Source organism: Anabrus simplex, chromosome 3 (assembly GCF_040414725.1).
Source record: "Anabrus simplex isolate iqAnaSimp1 chromosome 3, ASM4041472v1, whole genome shotgun sequence".
NCBI classification, from domain to species: Eukaryota; Metazoa; Arthropoda; class Insecta; order Orthoptera; family Tettigoniidae; genus Anabrus; species Anabrus simplex.
In genome coordinates this window covers 26,395,949-26,408,241 of record NC_090267.1, presented here as the reverse complement: position 1 = coordinate 26,408,241, position 12,293 = coordinate 26,395,949, and the positions used below count along the sequence as shown (strand labels likewise).

At 36.1% G+C, this 12,293-nt stretch overlaps 1 protein-coding gene across 1 annotated transcript in view; it reads right to left on the bottom strand.

Moving 5' to 3' along the window:
• LOC136866967 (interaptin) overlaps positions 1–12,293 on the bottom strand; it is a 258,677-nt gene that overhangs the window by 101,456 nt on the left and 144,928 nt on the right. Inside the window, exon 6 of the mRNA XM_067144057.2 lies at positions 1,906–2,071. Within this exon, the coding sequence (XP_067000158.2) occupies positions 1,906–2,071 (166 nt within the window). The remainder of the gene's footprint in view (positions 1–1,905; positions 2,072–12,293) is intronic.

The window sequence follows — 12,293 nt, the reverse complement described above, 5'->3', positions numbered from 1 at the left end:
CTTAACGTGGTCCTTGATGGCCCCAGCGAATTATATAATAATAATAATAATAATAATAATAATAATAATAATAATAATAATAATAATAATAATTCGAGCTCAATACTTGTACTATTTACCCATGGGTGAGAGAATATTGTTTTCAAGTTACATCCATTTATCGCACTTGCGTCATCCTTCAGTGATTTACTTCAGACTGTAGTGGAAGTTGCTGGCTCAATGTGTCTACCCTCTGTTCTAGGTTTTTCTATCCATGTCATTTTGACATCGGCGGCAACTTGCTTTGTTATTGGTTGTGAGAGATGTAAAGTAACCCTTTGCGGTTATTACTTCTTGGTTTGCATTGTTACTTATTATTGAGTTTTCATTCTCTTAAGGCTTACACAAGATTTTTCTTGTTATTTGTTTATTATTGGCTTGTAATTTAAAATTAGTCTCTTTCAGTGTTATGCTTTTCTGTGTTATTCGCATTACTCTCAATAAATGGACTGCGCCTGACCTTCTGAGCAAGACAACTTGGGCTCGTCAAGCCCTCGCTGGAACTCTGCAGCGTTGAGCTACTCAACAAACATCAACGGGGCTGACTAAGGACTCTGAACAAAGGACAACTCCGGCTTAGCCCACCCACACTATCACGCCGATACTTTAGCGATGGTCAGACTTTGCTTGCTCTCTTAACCAGTTTCTCGCATCGAACAGCTGTGCATGGACCTGTTTGCATAGCTCGGCCAAGCGTCATGCAGCCGACTTCTAAGGAAACATGAACCTGCTTGCTGGACAGGCACCTCTTATCCTTCTTTAGCTTTAAAAGCTAAAATGATTGTAAGCCGTCTTCAGATCAAGCTCCAACTTTGTATACGATCAAAATAATGGTCACTAGTGACTCCAAATCTTTTTTATGCAGCTTTGCTACATTTTGGCTGAGTTTTATTTTAATTTATTTTATTTTATTTTATTTTATTTTATTTGAGAGGCTGTGCCTCTAATTTGGAGACTTTTGTACTTTCTTAGGGCAGTGCCGCATTTCATATTCTTAACTCTCTTAAATATTGTTATATAGGGGCTGGTTCCCTGACCCGGTCAATGACTGGAAAACAGGTTGTAGGTTTTCATTTTCATTTTCAGGGGCTAGTAACTTATGATTTATACCTTAAGCTGTTTAAATATTGTTTAATTGCCTTTTATGGCATTTTTGCAATATTTAATCGCAGTCTCAACTGCATTTCAATTTCGGACTTGGTCCTTCTATTCAAATGTTTAATCACCTTTTATGGCATCATGTAAAATTTACCTGCAGTTTTACTGCCTTTTTCACGTCAATTATTTATGATTATTTTTGAAGACCTTTATAAACTTGATAATGATACTCCCTACATTTTTCTTTTTTACAGGTTTCAAATTTAATAAAAGCATATTTTTGTAAATCTGTGGTTCCATCCCTCTGTTTTCTAATTTCTTTGAACCTTCACTCTTTTCCTAAGGGTAGGGATTTGAATCCTTATCCTCGATCATCCCTCCAGCAGGGGTGGATCAAGACAGGACAGATAAGAGTAGATGTAGGAATTAACAGTCAGAAATAAAAAGGTTAGCGCAAGATAGGGTGGCACAAAGAGGTGCATCACACCGGTCTTTTGACTGATGACCCTCAACAACAACAATCGCCAGATGATCCAGACTCTCTATCTTCCAAATTCATAAAATGTTTATATTCACTTTTTAACAGACAATAAGGAAGAAATAATTACATTTATAACTGTATAATAAATACAGAGAATTTTGTTGTTGTTGTTGTTGTTGTTGACCTTTCTACATCCATGATTAATGGGCAAGCTTCTGGATAAGTAAGACAATATTAAAATCCAAACCTGACTATGAAAGTACACGTTTTAAGTAATTTTATATCACCTGTGGATGATTTATTAGTTCCTCTTCGAGGAGTGCTAACTGATGTCGCTTGGAAGTACAAATTTTTCTTAGTTGAGAAAGTTCAGCATCACGCTGAAGATGTATCATGGCCAATTCCAGCAAACCTGGACAACGAGAACCACTGGTGGGGATATCAAATTCTGTCCTAAAAAACAAAAGAATATAGAATTAATGTCTTCGAAGATCCTTCACTGCAGTAGGTCAATTGTTTTTTGAAAATTCACATCTCCCATGGTCTTTTCTACTGAAGGAAAAAAATAATAAATTAAATTGACAGGAATTGATGTACATTTTTTTAAAGTGGCTAAGTTATAAGAGGTTCATCAGTTCAAATTAGTATATATGAATCTATTTGTATGAAATTTTCAATTCGGTTAAAGTACTTTGAAATGAGCTTTCAAAACAAAACAAATGGGCTGTAACAGGCAGAACCATTCCAGCAAAAGATATCTTCTGAATTTGATGCAAACCTGCAGAAATCTTCAACCATTATTAAACTACTGAATGTGGAATAATATTCAAAGTGTTTGCAAAACTCTATATGTACTCTCAGACAGTTAAGAGCGAAAGTCTCTATCTGCAAACTGCGTTTTACTTCTGAGAGAAAATAGCATCGTAGAGTAGTAAATTTTTGGCAAGCACTTCCTGCCAGAAGCAACAATCTAAATAAGTAAACTTGTGTCCTCATCCCGAGGAGCGCAGCTCTTTTCAGCTACAACCCGAATGAAGGTGAGCTGCATGTACCATTTTAACCACACACCAAACCTCCTGCCATTCTTAAATTGCTGGCAATACCAGGAATCGAATCCCAGACCCCAAGGACGGCAGCTAATAGTGCTAACTGTTATGCTACGTAGACAGACAACAATTTAAATAATAATGGTATACAACATTAACTTCTGATTATTGGATTATTGCTTAGTTTGTGCCAGCTTTCGCATAGACAAGGTCATACAAGTGATTCAAAAAATGACTTGCCTGTAACTGAGTGCCCAGGTGGTAGGAAGTTGAGACCTAGACTAAAAGCACTAAAAGTCCAGCAAGAACAAGAAAATGCCAACTACTGCATGTTCATATGGGCTACCAGACATACCAATGAAACCAAAAGTCTTGGAAAGAAAAGAACACAGAGCAGATGATGTCACTTATGACAATATCACAGTTTTCCATCATCATGTAAATAGTTTATACAAAACTGACATGGAAAGATAAAATCTTACGTGGCATCAAGCAGGGATATCCCCCAATAATTGTTTAGATCCGATCTATCAACTTTTCTTTGTATAATATGTGGAATTATCACTATGTTCCATTCTTCAGGCATTTTCTCAGAATTCCAGATGTCTGAGATGTGTTTATGAAGGTTATGAAAAGTTTGTTCATTTTCATTCTTCTATAGATCTGCAGCCAGACTATTCTCTCCTGCTCTTTTGTACTTCTTGAGCGAACAAATTGCTTTCATCACTTTGTTGGAATCCAGTGGTATAAAATTTACTAGTGGTGTTCTCTTTTTCCTCTTTCCGAAGAGGCCTGCTAAGGACGACGTGCCAATTTCAATTCAGTTCTTCATACTTTGTTGTTTTCTCTTCTGCTCCCTCCAATATCCTTTCACTATGCTGTTTCTTTCTGTCCTTGGACCACTTTGCACCAGGCTTCTTGATCAATCTTCCTTGGAATCCTTCCATACTTACTACCCTCTTTGAAAAAATTTCTCTGTCTATAGTTTCTTCTTCTCTTTTATTATTTCTTTCTAAATCTTTCTTTACTTCTTGAATCCAGCTAGTTGTTCCTTTCTTGTCCCAAAGGTACTTGTTTGTTAATCTGGTATCATCCATTCTGTAAATATGTCCAAAAAATTGCAATCTCCTTTTTCTTATGGTTTCTGTTATGTTTTCTATGTTCCTGTATATTTCATCATTAGATCATAATTCCCAGTTTTCACAGGCCTAAGATTTTTCTCATGAATCTCCTTACTAGTAACTCAAGTTTATCTAATCCATAGGGCCAATGACCTTAGATGTTAGGCCCCTTTAAACAAGCATCATCATCACCATCTAATCTATAGTTTAGTACCAGGCATTCACTTACACATAAGCATTCTGGTTTCACCACTGTAGTGTAATGCCTTATTTTAAGATTTTTAGATGGACACTTCTTGTTATAAAAATTCTTTGTGATACCATATGCCTTTCCATCTTGTGTGCCCTTTCTTCTACTGCAGATTTGTCTAAACCATTTCTTGAATTATTTCTCCCAGATATTTGAATTTCGTTACTCTTTCCACTGGACCAATATCTGTTGCCAAAAATTTTGGAGCATTCTTGATGTTTGTAATAAATTTTGTTTCTTCTACAGAGATTCTCAAACTTGTCTTGATGGCTATTTCTTCCAAGAGATTGATCTGTGTTGTTGCACTTTTTAGGTTTTCTGATAATATAGCAAAATCATCTGCAAATGCTAGGCAATTTATTTCAATGCCTTTGTTTTTTCACCCCAAAGTTACCAGCAAAATGTTATGTACTTTAAGATTAACATTCCAAATTCTTACAATTTTCTCTAGAGCACAGTTGAATAGTGTCACCTTGCTGTACCCCAGTATTTATCTTAATAGGTTTTGATATCTAGCCCATAATTTCCACCTTTGAAATTGTGTCAGTAAGAGTTTACAAAAGTGAAAAAATGAGTGTATCCTCCTATTTCAATACATCATATATTCCATCATTAGACGGAGTAAACAAATTCAAACATGTTTCGGCTTGTTTGAGCCATCTTCAGTGAAATATGAGGGTGTGTGTGTGTGTGTGTGTGTGTGTGTGTGTGTGTGTGTGTGTGTGTGGAAATAATTTACATAATACAAGTCAAACAATGCCAAAAACTTAATGAAGGAACAAATGAAAAAACAAAAGAGAGCCTAGACAGAAACAAAATAAAATTAGCACAATATACAATATTTACAGCATTATGTGGAGCAAAAAAAAACTCACTGCGACAAAATTCAGTGAAACAGGTGTTAATACAAAACAATAATTCAAACTAAAAACTGTGTTAACCTAAGAAGAAAAGAAATGAAAACAAATGATACAGACGGAAATGAACAATAAGTGCACATAGTGAGGTTGCGGACCTCATAGTTCACAAAATATTGGTTTTGTAACAATAACAAAACAGGTTGAAATCACTGTTGAAAATTCAGGCAGAAAATTTATCCTTGTAGAAACCCATCACATCAAATTGGCTAGGAGGAGAGCGGGAGCAAAAAAGTTTGAGAAACCAAGCCTGATATAACGTGCAGGCGAAAAGCCTGTGACAAGGAAAAACACCGATGAAATTTAAAGCTTTAGAACAGCAGCATTCTCAATATCTTCTTAATCTAGCGGACCCTTTCTTGATTATCATTTCATAATGTTGGTTGGTTGGCCTTATCGTAAAAGGTCGGAAGGGCCACGCCATAAAATTGAGAAGCTAATATCTGTAATCAGTAAGGGTTTCACGAATTAGGTTTGGCAATTTAATTTTCACTCCAAATTCATGAATTGTTTTATCTATGGTTTCTTTATCAACCGAGTCAAAGGCCTTTTTAAAATCTATGAAAGTCACAACGACATCTTTTGAATTCAATATCCTATGGCGAATTATGGATTTTAAGTTAAATATTTGTTCTGAACAAGATCTACCTTTTCGAAATCCAGCTTGATACTCCCCCAGTTGCTCGTGAAGTGATGTTTCTACTCTATTCAGCAATTTTTTGAGAATACCTTGTATGCAATTTGCAGAAGAGAGATGCCTTTATCGTTATCAATCTTTTGTTTGTCCCCTTTCTTTTGCATTGGGTATATTAGAGCACTTTCCATTCTTCTGGAATCCTCTCTGTTCTCCAAATATCTTCAAAGATTAACTGCAGCTCTTCAATGATTTTTTATTGAGACCATTTCAAAAGTTCAGCTGTTATAGAGTCTTCTCCATTAGCTTTATTATTTTTCAGATTGTTAATTCTTTAATTTCTTCAGCAGTAGGTGGTATATCTTCTTCCAGATTTTCAGTTGCTTGAGAGAATTTCAACTTATGGTCAGGTTCAGGGCAGTTGATCAAAGTGCTTCGCAAGTATTTCAGAACTTTCAGCGTTGTTTGGGCCAAGTCTACTATTTTCATCTTTGAGGCATATGCTAGGCACTTCATACCCCTTTAATTGCCTCTTAAAAGTCTGGTAGAAGCTTCAAGAGTTATTTTCAACAAAGCTGTCTTGCAGGTCAATAAGTTGTGATTTTTCAAAAGTTCTTTTAACTCCCCTTATTATTCTAGCAGTATCTTTCCTTTGCTGTTTGCATTGGTCATAGTGCTCAGTCTCTCAATAGGATTTCCACTTTTTCCATCGTTTTATACTCTCATGTAACGCATCTTCACATATTTGATTTCACCAAGGTTTCTTTTTAGGTTTGACCAGCCCAAATGTTTTCTGGGCTGCATTGATTATTTCTTTAGATAAATCTAGCCACTTCTCATGATGAGATACTTTTATTTCTTCCTGAAATGTTTCGAATGTTTCTTGTGTAATTTGAAGTCTATTTGTGTTATATTTGCTTACTCTTTCCCCCTCTTCTGTGAATTCTATTGGGTAAGAATTTTAGTTTGATTTTGAACAACTAGTGATCGGAATCAAAATTCTCAGCTTCTTACTACCTTGACATTCATGTTTCTTATGGATATAGCTACATGATCCAGTTGAAATTCACCTAGTAATAGATTTGGAGAAATCCATGCTTTTGCTTTCCTTGGCAATTTCTTGAAGAAAGTTGACATTAACTTCAGTTGAAAATGTTTACAGATAGTAATTAATCTCATTCCATTGATGTTTGTTCTTTGGTGAGCAACATATTCTCCCACTATTGGTCTATGAATTCTCTCTCTTCCTACTTGGGCATTGAAATATTAAAGTAATATTACCACATTTGTTTTTTGAATTTTAGAGAATTCATCATCCAGGAGTGTCCAGAAGTTCTCTTCTTCTTCTTTTATGACCACATAGGATCACTTTAGTCAGTCCGTCGTTCAGGTCTCTTTGAAGGGATTGTTTGGGCTTTGCGGTCCTCCCAGTACTTCTTCAGACGCTCCGATCTTTGTGTCCTTTCCTCAGTTGAAAATGTGCGTGTTGTTGGTTTGTTTTGTGTAAGGGTAAAGCGGAGGTTTGTATTCTTGAGTTTTGTATTCAATTTTATCTTATTTATGGTATCTTCTGTTGTAAGGCCTATTTCCTTCAAATCCTCTCTTACTTCTCTGATCAATTTACATCCTGTTGTGGTATTTTTTGAGATGAGATTGTGTTGTACTAGTTGTTTCAGAAGTCTCGAATCCTGCATCCTCATGATATGTCCAAAGAATCCCAGTCTCCTCTTACGCATAGTATCTGTAATGGGTTGTAGCTCTTTGTACACGACTTTGTTAGGTATTAACCGCCAATGTCAATCATTCTGGTATTTTTGTTGATGCAGGTTCTTCCAATCCTCCTTTCAATTTTCTGAAGTCTGTCAGTCTTTGATTGTTTATTCAGGTAAAAGAGTGTTTCTGCTGCATATGTAGCTTCTGGTTTTATAACTGTATTGTAGTGTTTTATTTTTGTATTTATTGATAGACATTTCTTTTTGTAGATATCCCACGTTAATTTTTGTGCTTTAGCTAATCTATTTGTTCTTATTTGGATTGAGATTTTTTAAATTTAGGTTATGTGTTATTACTTCCCCAAGATATTTAAATTGAGTTACTATTTTGATTTTATTACCATTTATGGTAACTTCTTTTAGCTATGGTAGTTTTTGGGGCATAATTTCTGTTTTTTCAAATGATATTTTGAGGCCAATTTTATTTGCAATGTTTTGAAGTTCTGATATCTGGGTTTTTGCTTCTTTTTGCAAAACCCAGGCAATTTGTTTTGATTTTTCGGCCAATCTTTATTTTGGGGGGGGACATTTTCTAAACCATTCCCTCATTACCACTTCTAGAGCACAGTTAAATAATAGTGGTGAGAGCCCATCTCCCTGCTGTAGTCCAGTTTTAATTTCAAATGTCTCAGATGTTTCACCCCTAAACTTCACTTTTGATTTGGTATTGGTGAGAGTCAATTTTATCATGTTTACTAATTTGGGGTGTAGTCCAAGGTGTCTTAAAATTTTAAACAGAGATTCTCTATGGATGCAATCATAAGCTTTCTTGAAATCTACAAATGTTATCACCATATCTCTGTTTCTTCTCCTGTTATAATTCATTATCAACTTAAGACTCATGATCTGATCAGGACAGCTCCTCCAGGGTCTGAAACCTCCTTGATATTCTTCTAGTTCTTTCTCAAGTTGTAAACTTATCCTATTAAGGATGATTATTGAAAATATTTTGTATGTTATGTCTAGGAGCGAGATTCCCCTGTAATTATTAGCGTCTGATTTGTCTCCATTTTTGTGCAGTGGATGAATGAGGGCTGTTGTCCAGTGTTCTGGTAGTTCTTCTTTAATTCAGATAGAAACAAGTTGTTGTTAATAATAATAATAATAATAATAATAATAATAATAATAATAATAATAATAATAATAATAATAATAATAATTGTATGGCCTCGGCTACCATGTGCAGACATTTCAATTTGACACCATCTGGCTGTCTGCTCGTCAATTTCGACGTTCCGTTTTACTCTAGGCCCACTAGATGGCAGACAGAGTAAACAGGATCTCTCTTAGGCGTCTATGGCTGAGATTTAATGAATTTTGTCGGGTAAATACTAAATGTATCACCAGAGATCTTTTACATGCCGACATCGTACGACATGGAGTGTCGAATGGACGTTTTTCCGCCCTTCAAAAATCCGACTACCTCTGGCGGGTTTGAACCTGCTATCTTGGGAACCGGAGGCCGACACTCTACCACGGATCCACAGAGGTAGTTGAGACAAGTTGTTGATGGAGGGCAACTTTTGCTGATGTTTCCGCACATTACCAGATTTCCGCTAAGGTCTGATCTTCTCCTGGCGCTTTGTAGTTTTTTAATTTATTCAGAGCTTGGTAGACTTCCTTTATTGTGGGGGGATTGATGTTCTCTGGTGGTGTTTTTATCGAAGTGTTGGTGTCCAAATGAAGGAGTTCTGTAGGTTCCTCACAATTTAAAAGCTTGTTGAAATATTTAACCAGAATTTCTGCATTGTCTTTATTGTTATGGGCCAGCTTACCATCTTCATCGTTCATCAGTTAGGGTCAGGGGTTCATATTTTGGAGCTGCTTTCTAAAGGTTTTGTAGTAGCCCCTGAGACTGAATTTTATTGAATTGTTCTTCAATTAACTGCAGGGTGTCCTTATGATGTTGTCTTATTATTCTTCTTAAGACTTGGGTAGTTTCTTTTCTCTGTTTTACTAGATTTTGATAGGATATTTCTGTTTTTTGGAACTGATATAATAGCCATGCCTGATGTCTTTTCTCCACTGTTTCATCACATTCACTGTTCCACCATTGGTGTTTTTTATGTGGTTTAATTGGAGCCAGGTCTTCTGCAATTTCTGTACTTCATTTGGGTTCTTTTTGTTGTCTTCATTTATTGGTGCATGACAGTTAATAAAAGTATATTTTTTTATTTTTGCAGTTCATTGTTAAAAGAGATATCCTTTCTGAGCAGGACTTGAATTCAGTTGCATCGTCTAATAATCTTTTACGGACATAAAAGGCTGTTCCCAAGAGTGGCATTCCTTTCATAATTTTAACTGCAAGTTTACCTTTAAAGATTCGATAATCTTTTGTTTCTGTCACATTCTCATTCAAAAATCTCACCTCTTGTACTGCTAAGATTTGAATTTCGTTTCTATCTAGATCTAGTTCTAATTCCTTCTGTTTACCAACCTTCAACAAAGAATTTACATTCAAAGTGCCTGCAAAAAACTTCCGTTTAAACTTAAGTCTGAACAAATTCCAAGGATACAATTATAATAGTCATAAATAAAAAACAAGTTATAAACAATTTATAACATGTAATTATAACATGTTCCAAGGATGCTCCGACTCATCCTTAATGCAGAGGTTGTATAACGACAATTCTAAGTATTCTTTTGGTTCTCCACAGTTGACGAGTTCATTAAAGTAGTCTGTGCTATTTTCCCCTTTTCATCGTAAGCGTGGGTGGAGTATACTTTGATATTGCCTAAATGTTCTATAACAGCTGATTTTTATATGTTGACTAGCTGATGTACCCGTGCTTCACCACGGGATTCTCAGAAAGACTGACTTGGTGGTTTTCCTAACTGAATTCAACATAGGTCATTATAAAAACGTCAGTAGGAATGTAGCGATTGAAAGCAATGTTATCATATAAAATACTCGATCAAATGAAAAAACGCACACTTTCTCACTTTCAACGAACAGTACTTCCTTTCCTTTTATGACGATCAGTACTACGGTGCCGATCTAAGTGACCAAAGTTCCAGAGCTGGAATAACCAGGTCGCAGACTGCCGTGAACACTCCTCTGTCATTATTCCGTTAAATATGCACACTACTCATTCCAATCAGTGCCTCAGAGTAGGGATTGAATAGCTCGAATACTATGATGAACCAGTGCGTTACGTACCAGATATATCAGAAAATGTATGAACCAGAGGAATGGCATGCTAAAGAAGAAAGTTATCTTACTCCCCAGCTACTTCCCGCCAATATACAGGCAGACTGTTACAGTCGGTACGACCAGGCGAGTTGCCCGTGTGGTTAGGGGCGCGCCGCTGTGAGCTTGCATCCAGGAGATAGTGGATTCGAACCCCACTGCCGGCAACCCTGAAGATTGTATTCCGTGGTTTCCCATTTTCACACCAGTCACACCAGGCTGTATCTTGAAGCCAAGGCCGCTTCCTTCACACCACTATTCATTTCCTATCCCATCGTCGCCATAAGACCTACCTGTGTCGGTGCGACGTCAAGCAAATTAAAAAAACCTCGGTACGCTGCAGTAATCCTATCTATCGGGGATGAGAGGAAACAGAAGACAAAAAGCACATCACAACAAACAACAGTCAATATAATGTTATTTTTGATAAAGTTTATGAGCTTTCTATATTGCAGGCCTTCACATTAGTTTTCTTTCGACTCTGTGATATTAGGGTGTCTTACAAAATTATTTATATCGTAGACTGTAGTTCCTTATTCTCAGACTTTACATACCGATTTTCACTAAATTCTGTTTACCCATTTTCTCGTGACTCGGCACTGATATGGACTTAGTAACAAAAATCCAAATTCATGAATATCTCTGATTATATGCGGTACGGTAACAATGTATAAGACATAAGTGATCGGAAATTTAATAACTTCTTACATAACTACTACTAACTTACGACATAACTAAAGTTATGTTAGTTAGGTAGTATTTATTGATACGACCACTAATAACATAAATAACTTATTTGAGAATTACATTTCAGGCCTTCCCCTAAACTACCATTTCACTCAATGTGAATAAAATAATTTGTAGCCTAGATTGCAGTGGTTCATCACCCGACATTACATACCGATTTTCATTAAATTCTCTTGAGCCGTTTTCTATTGATGCGTGTAGAGACAGACAGACAGACAGACAGACAGACAGACAGACAGACAGACAGACAGACAGACAGACAGACAGACAGACAGACAGACAGACAGACAGACAGACAGACAGAAATTACGGAAAAGTAAAAAAAAATGCATTTCCTTGTTACTGTGGACATGACCGATACAGAAATACCATTCTTTTCAAATTCTGAGCAATGTACAGACAAAACTCTTATTTTATATATATAGATTACATTTCAGGCCTTCCCCTAAACTACCATTTCACTCAGTGCGAATAACATTATTGATAGCCTAGATTATAGCGATCTATTCCCCGACATTGCATACCAATATTCGTGAAGATACGACCACTAATAAAATAAATATTTGACAATTAAATTTTAGGCCTTCCCCTAAACTACCATTTTTCTCAGCATGTATAGCCTATATTGTAGCGAATTATTTCCCATCTTTGTCTAGCGATTTTTATTAAGACACGGCCACTAATAACATAAATATTTGAGAATAAAATTTCAGGCCTTCCCCTAAACTACCATTTCACTCAGCGTGATTAAAATAATTTATAGCCTAGATTGTAGCAGTTCATCACCCGACTTTACATTCCGATTTTCATTAAATTCTCTTCAGCCGTTTTCTCGTGATGTGTGTACATACATACATACATACATACATACAGACAGACAGACAGACAGACAGACAGACAGACAGACAGACAGACAGACAGACAGACAGACAGACAGACAGACAGACAGAAAGAAATTACGGAAAAGTAAAAAATGCATTTTCTTGTTACTGTGTACA